Genomic DNA, 24,728 nt, shown 5'->3' with positions numbered 1-24,728 from the left:
AACACTGATCTTTTCTACCCCTTGTTTTCTGTTCCCAGTGTATTCCAGCGTATACCTTAGCGCCATCATCCATGTTAATCGTGGCTTTTATCAAGTGATTTCACACGCATTGGACATGTTGTTGCTCTTCCAACCAGTCGTGTGAGTGCATCTTAAAGAAGGCAGCTTCTAAGCTCTAAATGTTCCTTTTTCCTCTGCAGGGCGAGCAGGGGGATGATGGCAAGGTAGAGGGTCCTCCTGGTCCTCCAGGTGACACAGTAAGTCACAGCTGACTTACTTTCCTCCATCCTTTTCTTCTGTAAAATTGCATAAATTATTGGATTTGCTTTTAACTCATTTATATATATATTTTTTTTTTCAGGGAACTCCAGGTGACAGAGGGGAGAGAGGAGAATCAGGAGATCCGGGGTATAAAGTAGGTGCCGCGACTTGAAGCGAACCTGAAGTCATTCATTCGGGGGTTTATGTGGTTTATATTCTGTTGCTCTTCCTCAGGGTCAAGTTGGTCCGGACGGCGGGAGAGGCCGCTCTGGAGCTCTTGGACTACCTGTGAGTGTGACTTCCATCCTCCAGTCTGCATAAACAAACAGCGGGCACGCTCACAGAGGTGCGTTTTGTGTGCTTTGATTAACATAAGTGGCCATTGCAGGGACAGCCTGGACCTCGCGGGCAGCAAGGACCTAAAGGGGCCAAAGGAGATCAAGTAAGGATGTCAAAACAAAACCGCTTTAAGGGTTTGAGGAGTTAAAATGATATACGGTCTTATTTATTGTCTGTATTATCTTCCATCCATGATTGCTTTGGATAGTGTGATTTATTTGGTGTAGAACGAATGCTTGAGTAATGAATTTTAAAAAGAAGTCAAATCTTTCAAATTTATCTGCCTACAAACACTGTGGTAATACTGTGCTGTCATTGCATCATTTAGGCTTGAGAAAGGAAAGAGTTGCTGGTCACCCACACCTGCATACATGTTACCGTTGGTGAATTAATAAGCTATAATGGTCTTCTTTAACCTATATGTTCTCTCTCAAGGGTCAAAAAGGCAAAAAGGGTCATTCGGGACAAAAAGGAACCAGAGGAGTGGAGGTGAGTTATCGAGGCTCCCCACATCCTCGCAGATGTGGTCAAAGAGTCTCCGTGAATATGAGTCAAGATCTCTGATGAGTCCTCTCTCCTCCGTCAGGGTGCGGGTGGTCTCTCCGGCCCCCGAGGTGTGGTGGGTCGAGAGGGGCAGGAGGGGGTGCCCGGGATGGATGGAGTCCCAGGAAAGGACGGCAGTAAAGGGATGCCGGTGAGACAATGCCGTTCATTTGTCCTAATTGTCCTATTTACACAAGTCTACAGACTTATGTAATACAAAATTGCCCAGATAGAACAACAACTGGACTCATTTGCTCTCTATAAAGACTTACCTTTGTTAACAGATTGTTAATCTCGGCGTTGAATGATATTCATTTTGCCTCCGTGTTGTTGATTCAGGGAGAGCATGGGGACGATGGGGAGGCTGGTCTTCCCGGCAAGGCGGGCTCACGCGGGAAAGCGGGCGTTCCAGGACTCCCAGGAGATCAGGGGACCATCGGAGCAAAGGTAAGCGGGATGAGTGATCTGCTGTACATCTGATGAACATCGGTGTGAAACGGCTTTCATTATTAGATGAACCCAGTAATTAGTATTAGTCACTCAGCCTTTGCTTGATCCTTCCTTCATCCATCCAGGGTGAACAGGGGCACCGAGGCCAGAGTGGACCTCCGGGGAAACGAGGCTTCAGAGGTGGAATGGGGTTGCCGGGGCAACAGGGAGACCGAGGACCTAAAGGACAACTTGTGAGTAGCAAATGTAATACGGCCAATGACTGATGAGATTTAATGCGCTTTTGGATATTCTTTGTTTCTGATTGTTGATTTAACTTTTTTTCAGGGTGTCACAGGGGAACCAGGATTTCCTGGAATTTTTGGAGTTTCTGGACCAAGGGTATGTTAAGCACCAAACAAGTCCGGTAACACTAAACATTAAATGAACTCCTGAAATTTGGTTGGTGGGACTTCATAAATAACTTTGATTAGAAAACGACCCTCTTGGATGACAGGCCTTTTCTGCTTTTTTTTTTTTTTTTTAACATTTGTCACTGCTGTTTTTTAAGGGGCCTCCTGGAGACTTTGGGCCAAAGGGGACACGGGGGCCAAAGGGGCCGCAGGGCGCAATGGTAAGAAGACGCGTGATCTGCTTTACGCGGGTGAAGTGAACTGAGCGTTTTGTTTGATCTTTGTCCTCCTGTTCCTCTCCATCAGGGCAGAGGAGGAGTGCATGGCCCCGTGGGGATTATCGGCCCTAATGGAAGCGCAGTATGTGCTATAAAAAACTGAGATTGGCTTGAACTTTTCCACCTGCTGTGATTCTTCAGCCGACTGACTGTGTGCGTCTCTTTGCAGGGTCCTAGAGGAGAGAAGGGCAATCGTGGAGAGACTGTGAGTCTCGATTTCTAACCACGTGTACTTTTTTTTCCATTTTTTTCATACTTTGTTTACATTGTTTGCTCTGTCAAAAGGAGATTCAATGACAATATTCAGGCTGAAAACATGTATTTTCTCTCTCTCTGCACAGGGATTTCATGGTCCAAGGGTATGTTTGCATAGTGTGTCATTCAGTCTGTTCCTCCTTTCTGTTTTTTTCTATGGCCACTTAATACCTCATCCTGCATGTGTGTTGTTCTTCTTCATTAGGGTTCTCCTGGACCTCGTGGGCTCCCTGGACCTCCAGTGAGTGTTCCACCTCCAAGCATTAGTTTAAGCAGCTGTCAAACATAATGTCATGTTCAAGTTGCATGCAATAACCTTTTCTCTTTTTCCTTCAGGGTCGCCCCGGTGTTCCTCTATCATTTGTAAGTCGTGTTTGGTTTGTTGATCTACCTCAATCCAATATATACTGAAATCTGCTGTCCAAAAAAACAAAAACAATTACAATTCTGTTATTTTCCTGCAGGTGGAAGATGGTCTTTTGTTTATGGATTCATACACCTCACTCAGGACTGAGGTGAGTGGAGTGTGACATCAACATTTTTCTGTCTAATGCTTTGCAAACCGCACAGGCTCACTTCTTTGTTCCGTCCTGCAGAATAAGCCAGTGATGGACCTGCCGATGCTGGACCAGGGCGCAGAGATCTTTAAGACCCTCCACTACCTCAGTACCCTGATCCAGAGCCTGAAGAACCCACTGGGCAACCGGGACAACCCTGCTCGCATCTGCAGGGACCTGCACAGCTGTGAACAGAAGTTAAACGATGGTGAGTGGGGGAGTGGGGGGGGTTGTGTGCTGTGATCTGTATGAGACAGACACAGAGAGCAGTTTTATGTTTAGATAGACTTAATAAAATGTGTTTTTATTTTCTCCCTCAGGCACTTATTGGATGGACCCAAACCTGGGCTGCTCGTCAGATACCATAGAAGTCTCCTGCAACTTCACCGCAGGCGGACAGACGTGCCTGAAGCCAATAACCCCGTCCAAGGTATTCAAGACACAATGACATGAGCAAAGATTGCAGAATTCCGAGGAGACATTACACACACACACACACACACACACACACACACACACACACACACACACGCCAGCACAGCTTTCCACACGTGTTAATCGGCGCTCGCTCTGCCCGCTTGAACAGCCGCTCGTCAGCGTCGGGCGCGTCCAGATGAACTTCTTGCACCTGCTGAGCTCCGAGGCGGAGCAGCACGTCATCGTCCACTGTCTGAACGTCTCGGTTTGGAGGTCGGCTGAGGACGAGCCGCCCTCGCGCGGCTCCGTGCGGTTCAAAGCCTGGAGTGGGGAGGTGGTCGAGGTGGGAGGAGAGCTGGAGCCGGAAGTCATAGAGGACTCCTGCTGGGTATGAAAGACGACAAGTCATTTCGGTTGACACCTTTCTTGACAATTCAGACTTTTCAAATGTCTCGTGCATCTGGGTTTCAGGTGAAAGACGGCCGCTGGCATCAAACTCATTTCGTGTTCCACTTCCTGGATCCCTCTCTGCTCCCTGTGGTGGACATCTACAACCTGCCCAGGACTACACCTGGCTCGCATTACCACCTGGAAGTGGGTCCTGTATGCTTCCTGTGAGGGACCCGCTGTGGACCTCCTTGTCCTGAAAATGGAGGGACGGATCATCGGCCCTCGGTTGGGAAACCCTCATGCGGGCATGAAGATCGGAGCAATCTCCTCCAATCCATGGCAGAAAATAATCCAAGCAAGTGCAAGCCTCCCTGCAAACAGATCCTGCTTCACTCTCCCAGACTCCCGTTGGACTGCAGACACAGAGGGAGGGAGCACGGGGGGGGGGGGGGGAGCAAAAGGAAAGGGTTGAGGAGGAGCAGGGGAGCTCTTGCACTAATGGCTTCTCCATTAAAGCTCTTCGAGAAGGATCTCCACATGTACGCCCGTCTGGAGAAAAAAGGCTCCATGCCACGCAATCTCTCGAGAACATTGCTAAGTGAAGGGAGAGGTTAATCAGCGGACATTATAGTAACTTATTTTTTGAACTGTACACAGTCTGCATACTGTGTACTTTAAATACCAGGAATTCAATTCAGTTAGGAGAGAAGAATTAAAGTAATTGGGATCAGTTAAATGTACATATATATGTATGCTCATTATTAACTTTTATAAATTAATATCTTATGTAAAGAAATAATCTTCAAGTGCAATAGAAAATGAGAAGATAATTTGATATTTTAAAAATATAAGGAAGGATTTTTCAGGGGTGCCATTTTATTTTCCTTTTGGTGCTAATCTCCATTTTATCTTGTGCCCACGTGTGAGTAACCCCAGAAGCAGGCTCGTTTGCTTCAATTGAGCAAATGTCACATCTATATTTACTGGTGCTCCCCAGAGGGGAGATCAAGACCTTTAGTACAATCCCAAATATTGGCAAACCAGTGTAAACTCTCAGTAGCAACGTCTGAAGCCACACGCTGAGGCACACAAGCCGTCCACATGGAGCGTCAATGCATTCGATACTTATTCCTATACTCATTAGTCATGTATTGTACCAGATGCCACTGTTGATTAGGGACAATATCTGCGGTTGTAATGGTAAAAGAAAATAGTTCAATAGAGTATGGAGCTCTAATATTCAGTAGTGTTTTATTCATTTCTTTACAACTCTTAGAGGTCCATTTCCTGCTTCCTTAATAATAGGAAACAGGAGGGAAATAGTTCTTGTTTTGAAGGCACCACATGGTACGAGGAGGAAGTCCTTCTAGCCCACTTATAGTAGACAGACTACAGGTACAGGCATTCCTTAGAGGAGAAGTGAGCCACAGGAGAGAGGGAAGTGGTTCGATGAATCCTAATTAAACCCCATCTTCCATCCCATCCTCTCTCTGAAGCATGGTGCTAAGTCAATGATCTAAGGTGCTGACCATAGAGCTGTAATTACACCACTTTGATGAAATATTCTGATGTTCATAGTGCATGCTTGCATAATTAAAAAAAAGTCAATACAACATATTGGCGTAGTTCCATAATGCACTATATATATATATATATATATATATATCACATCCCAAACCACATAATTTCCCTAAAAGTTAGTTTTTGTTTATTGCTGCAATTGACAAATATGCTTATTCTGATTTGGAATATTTTAGAGATAACTATAAAAACAGATTACTCTTTTTGTATCCATTATAAATCACAGGGTTTAAGTATTTTTTCAAGAATAAAATGATATTATACTCTGTACAAAGCCCCCCACAGCTGTATGTAATATTATTTAGAAACACAACTGGCGGTGATAGTTTTGATTAAAATAAAGTTTCTTTGTTGTAGCTGGACACAAGTGTGTATAATTGTGCAAACTTTGCTGTAAACAGTGGATCCCCTCCTGCTAATTTAATGTTATTTAATGTTGTTAACGTTGTTGCTGACTGAGCAAGTTCTGTTGGTTGAAGCAATACTACTCTTTATATATCAGTTTCCCCAACTGGTCTTGGAGTTAATAGTTTTTTTATGTGTAAATTTGGGGCTCCAGAGAACAAATTTATTGCAATGCTAATTATCTTTTATTTTTTAAATTTTTGTTAATTTGCTCTGTTGTTTTTCCTCTATGATAATCAACCATGTACTGTACCAGAATTCTGTGCTATAATATAACGTGTTTTAAATAATTATGCAAATATGTGAAAATGTTTCTTCTTTTTGTAAATCTGTTTTTAGACATTAAAACGAGCTAAGAATACCTCACATTTTTACCCATTATGGAGCAAAGATTTTCTTTTGCCTTTATAATAAAAGCCTGTCTGTAAATATCAGCCAAACACAGACAGTCATCAAACAAGATCATTTCTGGTGCCAGCATCTTATCTCTGTCTTCTTGTTCAATAAATACTTTCAATTTGTGTGTGTGTATTATTATTATTTTCAACTATTGCTGTAAGGCAGCAATATAAACAAAATAAAAAATGAAAAACATGGTAGGTTTAATGATTTTATATAACTTACACACATATTTTAACAAGGATTCAAAGGAATACAGCAATCTGACTGTTAAAATGTACTAGTTAAACAAATTTAAATAAGAAAATAGTTACCAATTGTATATTATCTAACACTCAAGATTATAGGTCTGACAATTGTGGTGTCTATACATACAGCCAATACATCACAATGCAAAGGGTTTTGATGATGGCCAATGGTTTGGAAACTTTCACTATGAGACATTATAACATGTTATTGTTGGACTGTGTGAAAGAGTCCATGGCCTAACTTTCCCTGCAAGGTGAGAGATGAACACCACAGTTATTAATTCAAGCAGTCACAACAGAAACATGGCTCAACGTACTGCTTAGTTAATATTGAACTCATACAAATCCCCGTAATAGATTTACAATTATCAAGATTACTACAACCAACTGACAGGAGGCTTTTGGAAACTTTGAATAAAATGCAAAAGTTGCTGTGAGGCACCCCTGTTTGGAAAAACTCTACAAACCGCATCTGTGGGAAGAGCAAAACCATCATGACCCACAGTTTTCTGTTTTACAATAAGAATGACAATTTAAAACCATAATTGCTATGCGTGAAACTATGGCCCAGTTGACATTGAGAGCTACACCACTTGGTGTCGCTATTGTTGTCTGGATAGATTTGATTTGGAGCAGAACCAGCTGTTTATACCAGTTTTCAGCCCCGAGGTTTAAGACTCCTCAGCCCTTCTCCAAAGTCAGCTAAATGGATGAAATACTCAGATCCAGTCATTACTTTAGACCTTTTTCGTTTTAAATGTTATGCAAAACACCCACCATTACACTAGCCACACACATACAAAGGATGTTAAACATACTATTTGTATTTGATTGATGTGTTACGCCCTGTGAACTGGATAGTATTTATTGCTTGAGTTTCAGTCATAAAATGACCCAAAGCCCTGGTAAAAGTCCTATTTAATTTTTCTTGAGCACTTATGTTAAGGATGCATGACACACACGTGACAAAAAGCTATGTCTGTTTTTAGTAACCGATGCCTAGCAACATGCAACAAAACAGCCAATGCTTTATACCCATCTTGGTATTATTGTGTGCTTACTTGACCCCTGCCTGACCGCGATGATGTCTAAATGTCAAGAATTAATGGAGTATTAGGCTGACTAGCTAAATAAACACACGTCACACTTTTGTTAAGAGTCAGTTGAGACTACATGACTTGATTCCGAAGGAGCAAGTTCAGTATTTTTGAGCCTCTTTGTCCCGCCCTGAAGTTTGTCTTGGCCAATTGCTTTGTCTGAGTATCCAGCCTGTTGTATGGTGCCTTTTCTGCTGCTCGTAATTTTTTTATTTGTATGTTAAAACGAAGAAATGTTCATTTCAGAATAGTATATAAACAATTTGTGGAATGGTTAATTAAAATATATTGCACATTATCTGTGTTTTGTTTTGTATCATTCCATTACTAATTTTGAGCCACTTTTTGCATCGTTGTTTAAAATGTTACCTACATAGCCTGAACGCATCGCCAGCCTCCAACGTCCACAATGGTGACGTTTACCATATCATGATGGCGGTACCCTGGACTATTTTGAATTCCGTCCCGCTTTTCCAAGTTTTATTCGTAGTATTCTGTAATATGTATTATTATTCCGGAAAACACACGAGATAAGAGTGCCTCTATCATGGATTCCGTCGTGGGAACCGATTTGACGCTCCCCGTTGACATCAACGGAAGGTAAACCCAGCTACTTACGAGAGCTAACGCTAGCATGTAAGAGTTATAGCTAGCGCATTAATCCGAACGATAGCGATAACGTCTCGGTCCTGTTTAGTTACCGCTACACAGGCCCTGACTATCAACTGGAACCACACACTCGGGTCACCGCCCAGTGGATATAACATTAACGCTTTTCTGAAACACATTAGGCGTAAAGTTACTAACGTTTCCCGCAATTGACGTTGGATACAACGTTATTTGATGAAAATTGTACTTGTTACTTGTTCCTCTGAGTTTGTATCGCTATGGTGGAAATGCACTTATTGTAAGTCGCTTTGGATAAAAGCGTCAGCTAAATGACATGTAATGTAATGTAATGATACACAACACTGTAACGCTTTGTGCGCATATCTAAAAACCTTATCGTTAGTTCCACACGAAATTGCCCTTTTGTTCATATTCTGGTGGTGACGTTACCGTAAAGTTGAGACATTTGTGTGTTAAACATTTAAAATAACGTTCACATAGTTATCTACGAGACGTAAGAGGCGAAAGGTAAATTTAGTTAGTGTTATATTTAACTAACTTAACGTCGGTTGGTAATTTAGGATAACGCTAGCTTACATAGTCTTAGTTTAGGGTGATGTTTTTTCTGCTGCAACTGAATGACTGACCGAATAAACCTCGAACTTTAACTGTATTCTGACTCGTTCAAATATTCATCTTTTACCGTTAACTGACGCCACTCCAGGTTTTTTTTAAAATAAATATCCTCCGTACCTAAAAATAACAAATCCACGCTCTGTGCTGCCACTTTTTCTTCAATCCAGAAAAGCAGTTGAAACGGCAGACTAGTTATTTCCGTTATAAATCCGATGCAGCTCATCGAAGGTTGCTGTGATTATCGCAGCGATCGGGAGGTGGCCTTGTTGACCTGTCAGTCAGAGGGTGAAGGAAAGCGGAACTGATCGGATCCAAGTGTGTCAGCGGGGTTAGGGCAGAAGCGGCGACGTCTCCCTTTGCACACTCGGTGCAAAATGTGGACTAACATGTCTTACTTGTTCTGCTTTCCCCCCTTGTGCCGTGCGTGATACGGGAGAAGCGTGTGATTGTGGTAGGTAAACGCTGCATTATTGTCTCTGATCCTGGATAGATTTTCGCTGGGTAGAAATAACGTTGGTCTGTAGCTCGTTCTGCTGCACTGAAAAGCTAGTTCTATGTATCTCAGTTAAATGTGTCCTTGATTCGTCTCTCCTTTAAATGACCTGGCCCAGCTGTGATCCGGGTGGTAATCCAAGATGTTAGCTGATCTGTGTGGTATCAACTACTTATTTGATCTTTTTGATACCTGATTCATGTTACCCTTCAAGTAGTGAGAAACAAAGCATGTGTTTGTACTGCTGTTTCAACCGTAATATTGCCGCTTCCATGTTTGTCAGAAGCAATTGAACACAGTGAGAAGAAAGAGGAAGTCACTGTTTACAGGCTCTCACATTGTTTCCGCTGGGTGCCGGAGGGGTTCTTGCCCATGTGGCGGTTCTGACTCTGACAGCCGTGGTTCGATGGCGTCTATTCTGTACCAGAGAGTTTCATTGGTGAACGTTTCTATCAAAGTTGTTGTGCATGTTTGTGTTTGATCTTTTGCTGTTATCATGGCTCCTGCTGAGGAGTGCTTCCTCTCCGTTTACACAGGAAGGGGTTACTTAGCATGCAAAAGCTCAGTGATGCAACAGTATGTCCTCACACTTTTACTGAGCTTCACTGAGTGTGTTATGGAGGATAATTGTGCTCCTGTTGGTATTGTGTTATGATCATCACATGGAATGTTTGACCACTCTGTGTTTGTTAACCCAAAGGGGCTCTGTGATTTAATTGGCACCGAGTCTTCTTTATCTCCATTGCACTGCACCGAGTTATGCTGCTTTATGTTAGTTCGCTTTGTGGTGTTTATTCGGTGGGAGAGCTGAACAAAGATGGGGAAGAGCTGTGTCATTATGGTTTATTGTTACAGCCTGCCACTATAGTAGTGTTATTTGAAGAAGTATTATTTATATAGAAGAAGAATATCCATATGTTTCAGAGTCACAGGAAGTGAAAATTGGAAAAATAACTGAATTGAAGGAAATGTATTAAATGTGATATTCATCCAACTTGAATCATAGTTTTTTTTATTCTAATAGAAAACCTCAATAGAAATGTATTCTTATTTGTATTATGCTTAGCTAAAGCGTGATCTGCTATATTCTACAGACGAATGAAATTATATAAGAGTGCTGCTTCCACTGCCAGGGGAGGTCTGTGTTATGTAAGGTTAGAATTCTATATTATTAGACACAAAGTCAAAGGTTGAGCGACATGAGCTCGGACGCAAATAGTTAATGTCTTTCTGACTGACCTCTTAAAAGCAGCCTTGTTTGGAGGAGTTTTTACTGACGCTCACTAAACACCATAATTACATGCGCAATAAACATATTGGTTTCGGTAGCACGACCCTAGTTCCATTTGTGTCGTTGCGTTCCAGATGTGTGTCGCTGATGTGTGGTGCATTGTATGCCGTGGGTGACGCCGCTCTGTGATGCTTAGCTGAGTGTCGGAGTCACAGTAGTCTACTTGTGCACCAAAGAAAGCCTTCTCGGTCTGACGGTTTCTCCGTTTTTCACTCGTCTTGTTTGTCTGAACACGAGAGCGAGGCCGCCACTGGCACATGCTCTCACACGAACCCACACGCATACGCAACCACGCGCACGCACCCAAAGGACGCTCCGCCACGGTGCATGTAAATGAAGCAGAGAGTCATTCTTGAGCTATTTATGGATTATTCTCGGGGCTCAGTTGAACTGGCCAGCGTGAGTAATGCATAAACACGGCGCATCGTGTTCAGAGTACGGTTCACAATGACAAAAGATGCAATGGCTTGCGTTGGCCTCCGTGAGTCCATGAGTGTGGCACAGATGTACCAGTGATATCTTTTCTGTGGTGACCAATCTGTATCGCTAACAAAATGATTTTGTCCACAGCTGCGGACTGCCCGACTCCATAGATGCTGGAGAATACTCCTTAGACAGCATGACAGGTACAGTGGGACCTTTTGTTCTTTGTTTGTTTTTGTCATCGCTCAAGTTGAGGCTCCCCTGTGTGTTCATTAATTCTGCTGTGGAATCGTTGCTGCGACCTCCCACTGGTGGGTCCTCAAAGCTGTGGTGAGGGTTTAGCTGTATGATGTTAATTAGTTAATCCTGTTTCTAATTCTTTGTCATGCTATCGTTTGACAACAATACACCCGAGGCTGCAGAAAACACAGACAAGAAGTACTACTACTACTAACACTAGAAGTGGGTCAGCATCCGTGGCTTTCTGCCCAGTTGGTCGTGTGGGAAAATGCCCAAGCTGTCAATTCCCAGAATTACACTTTAATCATAGAATTTGCAATCGAGGTCTTTTCTAATGTTTACATGGGAGTCATTGACAGTCGTACGCAGAAGGCAACAGGCCTTTCATTTCTAAATTTAGAAACGTACACAAACAAGCGACTGCTACTCCGAGCTTGAGAGGTGACGGAGCGCTTCTCGTCACGCCGTGATTCTGCATCTGGAGCTGTTGCTGTGAGACGTGTTCAGTAGTGTTACGGGATCAGTTGTGGGCCGCTTTCAGCTGGTCTGAGCATGGCAGCGCGCCAGAAGCCGCCTCACCTCGGATGTCCCCGCAGACGAAAGCCTTTCTGATTTCTCTTCATCGCTCTAAACTCTAACATTCCTGGGAGAGTGGATTGTTTTTAGGCCAAATAATTAAAGTGTATCACTGTTGTTTTACAGCTCCATCCTTCCCTGACAAAATGTCCCCAATCAAAGCTCTCACCATGAAGGACTATGAGAACGTGAGTCATTTGAATCAATCGCCATGATGTTTTTTCATTTGGACTTGCAATGTACTAATTAAATGTTGTTCTTAAATCCAAATCCAACTTTACATAACATTTTATGATTAAAAAGAGTCATTTCTAATGGGTTCATCAGTGCTAATAATTCATTGAAACAAAGTGTGTTGGTATGAGGTTATGCACCACAACAAAACAGTGTAATGTGATTTATTGAACCTGATCCTCAGTCTGACTAAAACTAAGCGTGTGTGTGTGTGTGTGTGTGTGTGTGTGTGTGTGTGTGTGTGTGTGTGTGTGTGTGTGTGTGTGTGTGTGTGTGTGTGTGTGTGTGTGTGTGTGTGTGTGTGTGTGTGTGTGTGTGTGTGTGTGTGTGTGTTGGAATAATAGGACTGAGATGAAGCCTATATTTCAGCTGCTGAGTGGAATGCATGCTCAGATTTTCTTTGGCTCATGCTGCTCGGCTCGCTTCATAATTAGAGTTTCACAGAGGGATTCCGACTCCTACCTCCTCCCTTTGACAGTCTACCCAACCCCCATTACCAGATGTATTTTGTTCTGAGCCTGCAGCACAGTGATGCACAGTCATCTTTGCACACATGTGCACTTAAACACACACACACACATGTATGAAGGCCTCCCTTCATGTGAACAATAACCACATACACACACACCCTTTCTGTTATGTAAACAGGCTGTCCCGCTTCTCTCCTCCGATGTAGTGCTCGACTGCTGTTATTTTAAACTTCATTTTGTTGTCATTGAATAAAGTACAATTTGGGCTCATACAGGGACTCAAATGTTTTGAAGAAACCATATTAATAAAAGCTTATATACTGTTCAGTTATTTTCATTAAACTTTTGTTTTTTAAATCAAATATCTGCAGCAAATCACAGCACTGAAGAAAGAGAACTTTAACCTGAAGCTACGGATCTACTTCATGGAGGAGCGCATGCAGCAGAAATGTGACGACTCCACCGAGGACATTTTCAAAACGGTGTTGAATTTACTTTGTTTTGCAAAAATGTGTAATGAAGCATTTGGTCTTTGTTCAATGTGACTCATTGATTACGACCGGGACCAATTGAGAACTTCAGCAACAACAACCGCTGGATTTCGTTCAAAAAGCAAAAAAACAACATTTACGACCTCCGAACAGCTGACTTTCCTTTTGGTGATTTGTTTTATATGGGCGAGACGTAAGCACAATGGAATTTTTTTTTTTGTGTGCTTATCTCCTTTTCTTTTTGTGCACACTGCAGAGAAAACCTTTTAGATTTATCAATGTAACCAGTAGGGATTACTAGGAATCTCTTTGTGTTTTACAGATGGAACTGGAACTTTATTTTTGTAAATGCTGCGATATTCTACTTTGCAATATCACCAAATTCTTGATATAACGGCATAACAAAGACTGTGTGCTATTGACTTGTCCGCACATGTCCAGCCCCACTCCAGATGTGCAGTCTGTCCCATAACGCTGAATGTTGTCTGCTCGTAGAACATTGAGCTGAAGGTGGAGTTGGAGTCCATGAAGCGAGACCTGGCCGAGAAACAGGAGCTGCTTGTGTCTGCATCGTGAGTTTTGTTTCCTCGCGTCGCCATGGTTCTAAAGTTCAGTTTAAATGTATGTAAGCTTTAACCTAATCATCCACAGCAAAGCGTTGGAGAGTCTCGCTGGTCGAGAATCTGGAGAACCACAGCGTGTGAGAGAGCAAGCTCGGAGAGAGATGGATGCACTCCGAGATGCATTCAACAAGAGAATAACTGATCTGGAACAGGTGAGTGTAAACTATTCACTTTTGTTTTCTGTTTCCCGCCAAGCAGTTGGGGGCTGATTTGTCTCACTCAGTCATTTTGCCTTAATTTTTAGTCCCTACAAACCGCGGAGCAAGAGGTCGACAAGATGGCAGCCATCGCTGAGCAGGAGAAGCTCAGGAATATTAACATGGAGAAGAAACTCCAAGCACTCGGCCCGTCGAGCACCTTTAACCCTGTCCCTGTCCCCGTCCACGACCTGCAGCAGGCCCTGCAGGAGAAAAACAAGTAGGGACACATCAGATGAACGCGCACACATCAATATATATTGTATGTACATATTAGGGTCTTTTTCTGATGCATGTTTTTTGTCCATTCTAGTATCATTGAGCAGCTTCAGATCACATTAAAGAACCAGGAAGCTGTGATCCATCAGAAGCAAAGTGCAGATCAAGCGGGCGATGCACCGTCAGCTGACCGTGTTAAACAGCTGTCGGATCTCATTGCCAAGAAAGATCAGGAGTTTGAGGTAAGTCACCAAATTCTCAATATTTCTAGTTCTTTGCTGCTGTGCTTTGAGAGTACACAGTACGTTCCCACGGTATTGCCCACTACAAAATAACTAAAACTTTATTTCAGCAATATTAAAAGTGACTGTGTGTTTCCCAGGCGCTGAGGGACGAGCTCCATCGACAGAAGGACAAAACGACACCGGACCTTCAGGTTGGTTTTGTCGGGGACTTTAAGTCATTAAGTGGTCTGCTTTTTAGGATTCTTTTCACCTATCCGTGTTTTTCAGATCTGTTGTGGTTGAGTCTGTCTCACCCACCATCAGACTAAATATTCGTTTTTCAGTTCTGAACCCTTTCAACCGTCCCTAAATGTGACGAGCCAGTAGCAGCCCAGCAGATGGACTGTGGCTCCGCCCTCTTTTTTAAAGTGCTGTCAACTTCAGAGGAGTGACTGTGCTTCAGTTGAACGGCAGGAAATGTACTTCGTTCTCTCGTTCCCGTGCCTCCTGGCGCGTTTTTTCTTTTTGTAACCTGCTTCGGTAAAGGCGAGGAGTCCTCTGGTTTGTTGTTGTCGTCTTGGGGCTTTAACGGGCTGTCGGGTGTTCCTCTTTCTCAACAGGAAACTCGTACAATCGTAACAACTCGTTGAAAGAAGGAGTTTGTTTTCGGAGTTATTTTTGGTCATCACTTGTTATCACCGACATTAGATCTGATGTTTGTGACCTATTGCATAATTTCTAAATTTCCCATGATCCCGTCAATGACACTAAAGCTTTTATTAGAGGATTATCCTTAGTAATTCTCTCATCCACAGCAATATGTCTGTACGTTCTGTGGGTTTGGGGGCTGAATATTAAGACGTATATCCCTAACATCAGACGTGAAGCGCGTTGATTGGACTGACAGAAATCTCGTAGTTGGACAGGCTCTGTGGTTCCTCGGGGGGGGGGTCTGGACTCGGCCAACGCTGTTAAGACTGGATTACCACGCTGTCTGGAGAGTTTGTCCGAGAGTTATTTTTGTCCGTCCTTCTTTATTTACGAGGGGAAATGGCCCAACGTGGCAGCGTTTGTCAGATCTGGGTGAAACGAATGTGCCGCATCGAAACGTATTTTAGAATTGAATTCGGGTCGTTTTTGTCAAATGACATGTCTTGGCTTGGTCTCTCCGGGATAGAGGTGTGATGGAATGTGATGGCCAGAAAACACCATCCCTAATCTTAAAGCAGATTTTTAGAGACCTCGTCAGGCAGGATCGAGTCTTCAGGACTCATTGGCATCGTCCATCTTCACAAGAGAAGCACCGGTTTCGGCCTCACCTTCATACCTGCCTTAATATTCAAGAGGAGGTTTTCTAGAGATGGTCTGACACCGGCCATGACCGAGCTCATTGCAGCAGTCCCGGAGGATTTGTTCTGATTGAATGTGTGGGGGGGGGTGGGGGGGGGTGGAGTGGAATAGAGGCGGGAGCAGGGATTATTGAAGGCTTAGGGCTTATACTGCTCCTCACTCAGTCATTCTCCTCTGTGCTTCTCTCTTGGAGTGAGAGAAACCGATAGATAGCTCTTCCACGGTTGGTAGACTGAAGACCATTCAGTCAGAGGAGGCGCCATGCGGGACCCGTGTCGTATATGTGGTGTCCGTCTGGTGGGAAGCCAGTGTCGCTGGATCTTCAGCACATCGGCGCAAAGGAAGCTCCAGGTCATCTTGTCCCACGTGCTGGGCTGGGAGGTGACCCGTGACGGTCAAGGAGAGTTCCTCTGTGGCAAATGTGCGTTCCAGCTGGAGAAGGTGGTGCACTCGGATGTCAACATCAACCAGCTGCAGGATAAACTCAACAGTCAGATCCAGAAGATGCAGGCGGAGAAAGACCACCTGGTCCAGTGCATTGTCCACGTCTACAACAAAAACAACCCAAACAAGAGGTCCTTGGAAGGGACCAGTTGCAAGGCCCCACTCGGGTCCTCTGGGGAGGGCAGTCCTGAGGACGAGGCTGTGTGCCAGCTGGCCTCTGAGGGACCGCTGTTCAGGGAGAGTGGCATTGGTCTCACGGAGAACCGCATGAGAAGGTGCATGAGTCTGGATCGAATTGTCAGTAAAGCGGCATTTCCAGGGCGGTCGAGCCTCAGGGGCAGCTGCCGGCAGGGGTCAGCGACGGGGCTCGGGTCAGCGATGGGCTTGGGGTCGGCGGCAGGCCTCAATTGCGCCATGAAGAGCTTTGGTCTCCGAGGCACACGGCACCATTCGCTAAGCATGTACCTTGACCTGGTCCAACGTAAGGGCTCTCTGGCTAGACCCGGATTCAAAGGCCGCTCCACTTCCCTGCAGTGCCTCAATAGAGACCTTTCCTCAGACGCCCCTCCGGGACCTCCACCCACGCTAAAACTCAGGGAGCCCAAGGTGTTTGCGAGACACGGCGCCATTGGTGACCCGGGAGGAAATGCTCAGGCCAGAGCGCTCCTCCGCAGTTCGCAGAGTAAGCCTTCTGTGATCTCTGACCTAGTTCAGCTCCTACGCTGCCTGTCCAAGGAACAAGTCTCCGCACCTGCAGGGAGCCACATCCCTGTCCTGAAGATGTTGAATAGAGGCTCGAACCCTCGAACAAAGCACAGATACAGAGAGGCAAAGTGCAAGTCTCTGCACGATCTTACAGAGGAATTTGATGATGAATACATCCCTGTCAAAGTGGTGGAGGTATTTCTTTTTTGTAATGCTAAATGGGCAAACTGTTATAGTACTGGCACTGATCTGAGACAGATGGCAGCTTTGCTTGCTAATATTGCTTGTGTTGATCTATTTTGTCTTTCGTTGTGTGGATTTCCAGAGTGAGGTCAGGCGAGTGGAGAGCTGCAATAAGCAGCTGACTGAAGAGCTCACCCAGATCAGAAGCACCAATGAAGACCTGTCTAAAACACTGGAGGAAATCCAGAATCAAAACAAGGTACGCGGAGGGGACATTTAGCTCTTTGTCAATTAGATTGAGGGGTTCCTTTGTTTAAGTCCACTTCTTTGTGCAAACAGACTCTGTTAGGTAGGTTGGAGGAGAAGGAGAATGAACTCAACTCTGAGAAGAAAAATGCCCTAAAGCGAGACAAAACTATCCAGGGGCTTACTCAGGTCTTCAAAGAAAAGGAAAATCAGGTAAGGGTTATACTGTTATCAACTTGACTACATTATCATGGGCATCGTAACATTTGTTTTGTCACTCTTCAGTGTTCTACAAAGCTGTACTACCTGTCTGTCTTTTCCTCGGTTGCACAGATTGCAGAGCTGTGTCATGAGATTGAGGACCGGGATGATGCTTTAGCCAAAGCTCGAGAGGCAGCACACAAGGCCCAGCTGCAGAAATACCAGGCAAGTCCTGCACTTTTTAGAGCCAACCCCTCGACTATATAATGATGCCAGTGGTTCCTGTGTTTTTATCTGTACATTCAGACATCATTGAATGTTAAAGAGGCAGGAAAGCAAAGGGTCTTTAATCACCATCTCATTGACAAATCCACATTGTTGCCTCTGTAAAGATAAACATTTTATGCGCATATCCCTCAGGGAGTAGAGGAACACCAAAATCTATTAATGGCAACGCAAACAGAGCTTGCCCAACTCCAAGGGGATCATCATGCCAAGTTGCTCGAGGCCCAAAAGCTGCAGCGTGGCCTCGACAGGAAGGAGCAGGAGCTGGTTGACTTGCTGCAGGCCAAGGACCAGCTAGAGGTGGAACTAGAGGACCTGCAGCAGCAGAAGAAGAAAGGAGACAAGGCCCTGAATGTAAGACTGATGTTTTACTGGATATTTTCAATTAACACACTATTGTCTCTAGAATATTTTATATTTTAAAAACCTTTTCGGTTTTCTGTCACCATTAAAAGCTCTGATTTTGTGTGACAGTATTATTACCTTCTCTTTCCTTCCCCCCCCAGGATCTGAACAATCAGCTCAAAAAGCTGAGCGGTGAGATCGGAGACAGGGAGAGTGCTCTCGAGCAGCAGTACCAGGAGCTGCTGGATCAGACCAAAAGAAAACTGCAGACCCACGAGGTCACCATCCAGCGGCTCACTTCCACTCTGGCCGACAAAGAACAGCAGTTACAGGTGTCGCAAGAATATTGAACATATAATCACAGATTAATTCCATCAAAGGTTTTTGTGTGGATGAAAAGTTTTTAGTGTACAATATTTGGAGCATTTATATGGCAGAAAACAAGTATCTGTCTAACATAGAATCAAGTCGTTCTTGCTCAGGGTGTTTAATTTATTGTTTAATTTGGGTGTTTAATTAATTTAAGCTCCTCTGTGGTTTGTTTACATACGACCACAGATGCATCTTAGTGAATGTAAGCAGGGCCCATTGGCTAGTTCAATGCCACTGCTCTGCATGTTGCATACTCCAATGAAGCACCTTTCTCACCATTTAAAATCTGCCATTGAAAATATGCAGGAAGTTGCTCTGACACCGTTTCTTTTGTGTGTTCATCAGGAGTACATGAACATGGTCGGAGACTTCGAGCAGAGTAAAAGTCCAGGAGGAAATGATAATGTGCTTTCCAAGCTGCGGCATCGGCTGAAAGAAAAGGAGAAGGCTCTGGAGGTTTGCATTCCTTCTCTTAAATCTTCTCACCATAGCGACTATAACTCGATTTTGACATTGTTCTCTTTGCCATCTCGCAGCAAGCGCTGGATGAGAAGTTTGCTGCCATTGAGGAGAAAGACAATGAGATTCACCAGCTGCAGCTGTCCCTCAGAGAGAAGGAGAGGGATCTTGATAGGCTCAATAACTTGATCTCTCACAACGAGGAAACCCTCAATGTAAGGATGGATCCCATTTTGATTGTGAAAAGTGTGCAGAAATTTTCCTTTTTCCGGTAATCAGTTATGAAAATGATCTGGAAGGTTAGTCTTCAATCCAAGGAATCTGTGTGCCCATTCCTCTCCTCTCCAGAGTTTTGACAGTATGATCAAGGAGAAGGACGTTGAGCTGCAGCATCTCGCTAACACGCTAAAGAACCTCCAGAGAGCTAAGCAGGATGTAGAAGATAACTTGAACAGATCCCTGAGGGAGAAGGACTCCATCATTAGTCAGCTGCAGCTCTCCCTGGAGGGCAAGACGAAGGATATGGAGGTACTTTTTTGTGTAAATATGTACAAACACTTGTCCTTACACACTTCTGAGACTTCCTAACTCGAACAACCTTTGTTTGTAGGAAATGGCCGAATTAACGCTGAGCCAGTCGCAGACTCACACACGTGACCTCGCTGAGCAGATGGGCCAGAGGCTAAAGGTCACAGAGGCTATGCTGGCAGAGGCTGTGAAGGCAAGAGAAAGGCTGGTTGCTGACAATGAGAGTGCTGTGGAAGGCCTGTTGGCTACAATCAGCAGCAAGGATCAGCTCATGAAGGTCAACATCTATTATGAAGACATTAGATTAATCAAATAATGATTTACATTTTAAGTGTTTGACCAAAAACTAAACCATTCATTTCATTGATTCGTTCTTTCTCTCCAGGAGTCTGCAGAGCACTACAACCGCATGCTGTCGGAGCGCAGCCAGGAGATTCTGCAACTGAAGAAGCAGCTGTCCGACATGCAGCAGCAGCTTGTCACTGCCGAGAAGCAAAGCTCCACATCAGCCCAGAAGGGTTATTTAGAGCTAGCAGAGCTCCGAGCCCTGCTTGCCGAGAAAGACGGCATCATCAACGTGAGTTCCTCTGGGGTACAACGCAGTCACTCAGCTGAAAATGTGCTCGACTTAAGGAGAGGAAAGAGAAACTCCCTAGTCGAATGACATGAACTTCCTCTTCAATTGACTTGGTGGCCTTTTTCGACCAAGTTTTTAGTGATCGGTTGAATATTTTTGAGAATGCTAACTTGTTGTCTTTGTAAATGTTCAGAAACTTGTGCAGAGTGGTCAGGTGAGGGAGGAGAGGCAGAAAGAGGAGCCCGATCATGTGTTTGAGCTCCGACAAACTATACAAATCTTGCAAGAGAAGTTGGACGAAGGTGAGGCCTTCACAATTTTTATCACCCTCACTGGACATAACTTTTTGATCCAAGAATTGATTTGATTTTGTCTGCTTTGAAGCTGAGCTTTCCAGGCCGAGCAGTGAGGATAATGCAGAAATCATTCTGACCTCTAAGAAAACAGTCGTCATTTTGAAAAAGGAGCTGGCGCAGAAAACCGAGGCACTGAATAAAGCACTAAAGAGGGAGAATGAGCTGAAGGTCAGTTGGTTGTAAACATTCAGGACACAGGGAAACAAGTTTCTGTTTGTGCAATCATTCACCTTAATTTCTCTTTATCCAGATTTCTTTGCGAGAGCTCCAGTCATTGCTATCCGAACTGGAGGGTCGATGTGAAGGTCAGGCTGCTAACATCGAGTCTCTGACTTCCACTCTGAAGACCAAGGACGAGATTATCGATGTAAGGGCTCCCCAATTCACGCGGTCAAACTCCTCTAACTCATTTAAGGCTTGGGATGAGGAGCTTTTATTCTGAACGCAATGAACTCAGCGGCCTGTCGAGCAGTTCTCATGTTCTGTTTATTTGAGCAGGATCTCCACCAACGCCTCGGTCAGGGAGGGGACAGTCGGGCCAAGCACACCCAGGATCAGGTCATCGGCTCCAGCCTGGAGAGATCACTCCCGGGTCTCCCTCAGAGAGAGAGAACCATCATTGGTGGAGATAGCCAGCAAGAAGTAAACTAAATGCATTAATCACTTTTTTAACTGAATAAAAGAACAGAAAACAGCCTGTTTTAAGACCATTTTTCTTTTTTGTTTCTCTCAAGGCTTTGCCCAAACTTGTAGCCTTGCAGCAGGAGAAAGATGCTCTGAACATAGCACTAAGAGCCGAACAGCAGCTCTACTCCAGCCTGGTCAGGACTGTAAAGGAGCAGGACAGGTAGGGTTGTAACAAAGGAATAATTGCTATTTGTTAGAAAATGAAAAGATTATCCTGAGTAGCCTATTCCCTTTGCAGCGCCCAGCGTCTCCATGCTCTGCAGCTGGAGCTGACAGCGGTGCAGCTGCTCAGGCAGCAGCTAGAGGAAGACATCAGAACGAATGAGGAGCTGAGGGACGACTTGGAGAAAGAGATTCACCGAGCCAAACTCCGAGAAGGTGCGGTGCAATCTCATTGGCTGGCAAATGACGAGGGTAACTGAATAAAAGATAATCAATGGGATGAGCATGTTTGTCATTGAAGTTTCTATTTAAGAAACTAAAGCTCAGGGAGGCACAGGTCCATAGGTCCTGGAGGGGACGTACAAAATCACACTGAGGGCTAAGTGATATGGCCAAAGTCTTCTCTCGCAATAGAGGTCATTTCATACGTCAAAATCATATACATCATGATGTAGCATGTTTCCTGTTAACACAATAAATGGCCTGTGTGAAATAACATGGTACAGCAACAATACAATACAGTGTTTTCCCTAGTTTAAAAAAAAAAAATCTCAATTACACTTTTTCGGTATGATTTCATCACAATATAACTCAATTGAGATGATCCATCATGTTGAATTATCGGACAGCCCTAAACGCACCTGTCTGGTTTGTCCACTGTGTTTACTCTAATAATATCTCCTGCTGACAGGCTTTCCCCCCCCCCCCCCCCCCCCCCTCTTCTTTAGCTGTCACTTCATTCAGCATGAACACCTGGTCCTTCCACTTCTCTTGTTTGTGTTTACTCTTCTTTACATCATCACCTCCTCATCTGCATGCTTTGTCCATAAAAAACTTGCCACCTGTTTTCTGTCACTTCTTAAATGTACTCGCTTCACACTGTCCTTTTTATTTAATATATATGTTTATAGATACAAATATATTGTATCTGTGAATAAAGGCTACTATTTGCATCCTGTCTTTCACTTTCAACCCGCCGTCTGCTTGTTTTCATTGTCCCATTAAAGCATTTCTGTCTGTTGATTGCATCATCTCTCCAACACCCTTCTGTTTATTAATTGAACCCTTCCAACCATCTGTCTGTCACATTGGTTAGATTTTAATGCAAAAGCATCTCATTATATAACAGTTATAACGAACGGTATTAAATATTGTTTTTTTTGCTATTGAATCACATGTTAATCTACTGCAGATTAACTCTCCTGAAATAGATCCTAATAAAGAATCTAATGACATCACATAGTTGTAATTTATAAGTTAGTGAGATCAGTGGCAGACTAATTAAATGTGTCAGTGTGAGCTCAGGTAGTTGTCTAAGCCAACTGACTCGAGTAACCATTCATGTGTCAAGTGCACGCTCAGCCCCGCCTCTGTGTGAAGAGAGCATGTGTATAAATAGGTCAGCTGTGAATAACACGCTCATGGCTTACATTCACATCGTATACAAGATAGATGCAGCTGCAGTAATTAACATTGAGAAGATCATGTTGTATATTCAATACTACATATAGACGAACACACAACATGTGATTATATTTATTGCTATATTTTGGACGTGTCTTTATATGGCAGCAAACTTATCTTCACACAGCTCCACTCATTTTCCGTATTCAACTTACAATCTAGGGAATTTGTTATGATTTAAATTTGCATGCCAAGACGTGTTGACCATTATTTCCCCAAATAAATTGAAAGATTCACCGGTTTAGTTTAAACTGAACAATAACAAAGATGTACAGTGCAATCATGCATTCATTTTATTTATTATAAGGTGATTTTATTTATTTTATTTTTTTATTGCACCAAATTTCATTAAAACTTGTTGCACGTACACATAACACATTTCAAATTGCCTTTTGGAGATCGGTTAACCTCCAAAACTGCATGTTATCCTATGTAGAATATGCAGAGGAACCCTTGTTAAACAATGTTCGGTTAGGAGCGGTCCGACAGATCACGTACCTACGCAGAAATATACTTGTCAGATTGTGTGTTTGTGTGACCCTCTGTGTATGTGTTCAGGTATGGAGCGGATCGATCCTAAAGAACTGCAGAGCATGAGACATCAACTGGAAGATGCACAGCGCTGGAATGCCTCGCTGCAAGCTCGCTTGGGAGCCATCCAGAACCGCGGAGGAGGGGTTGGTGGTGCCAACGACGGTAACATTTTATAAATCGTATTTTACTCTTATTACTTATTCCAGAGCTTGGGTAGATTGGCGTCTATTGGCTTCATGCGAGTCAAACATTTTCCAGGTGACACTTTGAGTTTCATCGGGGATCAGACTTCCTACATGAGCATCTGTGTAGTCGACGGGCAGGATGACGGCTTGGCTCTGCTTTCTGCACAGGAGCTCCGGCAGAAGGTGAGGTCCTTCACACTAAATACTATGTTTAACAAAAGCATTGTTTCTCTTCTGAATAAAACGGTAGATTTGAGCCATTTTGCATGACCTGTCACTTGAATACAAGAAAGACAATTACTGAAACCCATTTGGGCCCAAGGTGCACGAGCTCCAGGATTGTGGCAGCAGGCTTCAGACAGAAAACGACGAGCTGCAGAAGCGGCTGTCGTTGTTGGAGAGGTCAGACGGTGACGCGCATGACGACGAAAAGAAAGCTGTGGCCAGCAGTAGCTCCTTAAAACAGGTTAGACCACAGATGGAGGACATTGTACTTGAAGCTGGGCTGCCAAAGATCATTTCTAAAATGGCTCCTTTCAGTCATTTATCAGTAAATGTACAGTATGTGCACAAATACTCTGATCATGTCTGAGTCATTATCTTAACACCCACCTATATTAGTTCCTTTCTAACCTTTGAACCTACATCTTAACCTTTGATCTGTGCAGCCTGTAACTAATGTCTATGTCTTTCTTATCTTTAGTAGAAGATCCTCTTTTTCTCCTTCACCTTTCCTAATCCGTCCCTGTGTTGTTGTTTTTTTTGTTTGTTTTTTATCCCTGTGTCCCATGAAATGCTCTATCTTTGCCATGCCACATTAGACACGTCATACCATTCTGCTGTTGCTTTTCAGTGTCTTTATGGCTTCTGTTCCCACATTAAGTTTTCTTTACCGAGTCATGTGTGTCACACTCGCCTCCCATGCCATTACTCAGCAGCAGGAGCAGAGGGCACAGGAGATGTCGCCTGTGGCTCACATCAACAGGACGCATCACTCTGGACAGGATAAAGAGAGTCAGACAGACATCAAACTAGGACAGGTATGAATTAAACTTAAACTTAAACTTTTTTGTAATCAATGAATTGCTTTCGGAAATTCCCCCTTGAACCAATTTAACGAAACTATCCTTTTTAAGATGGTGTCTGGAAAGATGTTGGGGGATGTAAGCATGGACAGTGGCCTTGGCCTGATCAGAGAGCATGCTCGGTCGGTCAACAACACCCTGGACTCTGGAGGGAGAGATTCTAGGCAGAGGAACACTGATGCAATGGCCCTTAAATCCCTGCTTACTCATTGCGGGGCCACA

The 24,728-nt window shown here is 43.9% G+C and overlaps 2 protein-coding genes across 2 annotated transcripts in view; both read left to right on the top strand.

The window, feature by feature from the left end:
• The window catches only part of col27a1a (collagen, type XXVII, alpha 1a), a 54,882-nt gene extending 48,505 nt beyond the window's left edge, over positions 1 to 6,377 (top strand). The window contains exons 42-61 of the mRNA XM_037485449.2: positions 201 to 257; positions 362 to 415; positions 496 to 549; positions 650 to 703; positions 1,036 to 1,089; positions 1,187 to 1,294; positions 1,483 to 1,590; positions 1,719 to 1,826; positions 1,921 to 1,974; positions 2,144 to 2,206; positions 2,292 to 2,345; positions 2,433 to 2,468; positions 2,605 to 2,622; positions 2,724 to 2,759; positions 2,855 to 2,881; positions 2,983 to 3,033; positions 3,115 to 3,283; positions 3,396 to 3,505; positions 3,662 to 3,880; positions 3,964 to 6,377. Coding sequence (XP_037341346.2) covers positions 201 to 257; positions 362 to 415; positions 496 to 549; positions 650 to 703; positions 1,036 to 1,089; positions 1,187 to 1,294; positions 1,483 to 1,590; positions 1,719 to 1,826; positions 1,921 to 1,974; positions 2,144 to 2,206; positions 2,292 to 2,345; positions 2,433 to 2,468; positions 2,605 to 2,622; positions 2,724 to 2,759; positions 2,855 to 2,881; positions 2,983 to 3,033; positions 3,115 to 3,283; positions 3,396 to 3,505; positions 3,662 to 3,880; positions 3,964 to 4,110 — 1,581 coding nt within the window. The 3' untranslated portion in view covers positions 4,111 to 6,377. The remainder of the gene's footprint in view (positions 1 to 200; positions 258 to 361; positions 416 to 495; positions 550 to 649; positions 704 to 1,035; positions 1,090 to 1,186; positions 1,295 to 1,482; positions 1,591 to 1,718; positions 1,827 to 1,920; positions 1,975 to 2,143; positions 2,207 to 2,291; positions 2,346 to 2,432; positions 2,469 to 2,604; positions 2,623 to 2,723; positions 2,760 to 2,854; positions 2,882 to 2,982; positions 3,034 to 3,114; positions 3,284 to 3,395; positions 3,506 to 3,661; positions 3,881 to 3,963) is intronic.
• A 1,645-nt stretch (positions 6,378 to 8,022) lies between these two features.
• cdk5rap2 (CDK5 regulatory subunit associated protein 2) overlaps positions 8,023 to 24,728 on the top strand; it is a 27,109-nt gene continuing 10,403 nt past the window's right edge. Inside the window, exons 1-30 of the mRNA XM_062559017.1 lie at positions 8,023 to 8,212; positions 11,212 to 11,267; positions 12,007 to 12,068; positions 12,956 to 13,066; positions 13,571 to 13,647; positions 13,727 to 13,850; positions 13,943 to 14,115; positions 14,209 to 14,356; positions 14,497 to 14,550; positions 17,163 to 17,279; positions 17,360 to 17,479; positions 17,600 to 17,692; positions 17,888 to 18,106; positions 18,259 to 18,429; positions 18,815 to 18,925; positions 19,006 to 19,143; positions 19,277 to 19,456; positions 19,539 to 19,733; positions 19,842 to 20,033; positions 20,227 to 20,335; positions 20,418 to 20,557; positions 20,640 to 20,756; positions 20,888 to 21,031; positions 21,124 to 21,236; positions 21,315 to 21,454; positions 23,261 to 23,398; positions 23,495 to 23,604; positions 23,744 to 23,887; positions 24,360 to 24,461; positions 24,558 to 24,722. Of these exons, the coding sequence (XP_062415001.1) occupies positions 8,160 to 8,212; positions 11,212 to 11,267; positions 12,007 to 12,068; positions 12,956 to 13,066; positions 13,571 to 13,647; positions 13,727 to 13,850; positions 13,943 to 14,115; positions 14,209 to 14,356; positions 14,497 to 14,550; positions 17,163 to 17,279; positions 17,360 to 17,479; positions 17,600 to 17,692; positions 17,888 to 18,106; positions 18,259 to 18,429; positions 18,815 to 18,925; positions 19,006 to 19,143; positions 19,277 to 19,456; positions 19,539 to 19,733; positions 19,842 to 20,033; positions 20,227 to 20,335; positions 20,418 to 20,557; positions 20,640 to 20,756; positions 20,888 to 21,031; positions 21,124 to 21,236; positions 21,315 to 21,454; positions 23,261 to 23,398; positions 23,495 to 23,604; positions 23,744 to 23,887; positions 24,360 to 24,461; positions 24,558 to 24,722 (3,816 nt within the window). The 5' untranslated portion in view covers positions 8,023 to 8,159. The remainder of the gene's footprint in view (positions 8,213 to 11,211; positions 11,268 to 12,006; positions 12,069 to 12,955; positions 13,067 to 13,570; positions 13,648 to 13,726; positions 13,851 to 13,942; positions 14,116 to 14,208; positions 14,357 to 14,496; positions 14,551 to 17,162; positions 17,280 to 17,359; positions 17,480 to 17,599; positions 17,693 to 17,887; positions 18,107 to 18,258; positions 18,430 to 18,814; positions 18,926 to 19,005; positions 19,144 to 19,276; positions 19,457 to 19,538; positions 19,734 to 19,841; positions 20,034 to 20,226; positions 20,336 to 20,417; positions 20,558 to 20,639; positions 20,757 to 20,887; positions 21,032 to 21,123; positions 21,237 to 21,314; positions 21,455 to 23,260; positions 23,399 to 23,494; positions 23,605 to 23,743; positions 23,888 to 24,359; positions 24,462 to 24,557; positions 24,723 to 24,728) is intronic.

The sequence above is a fragment of the Pungitius pungitius genome, chromosome 18 (genome assembly GCF_949316345.1).
Source record: "Pungitius pungitius chromosome 18, fPunPun2.1, whole genome shotgun sequence".
Taxonomy (NCBI): Eukaryota; Metazoa; Chordata; class Actinopteri; order Perciformes; family Gasterosteidae; genus Pungitius; species Pungitius pungitius.
The sequence above is the reverse complement of the archived record's forward strand: the minus strand, read 5'-3'. Positions and strand labels throughout refer to the sequence as shown.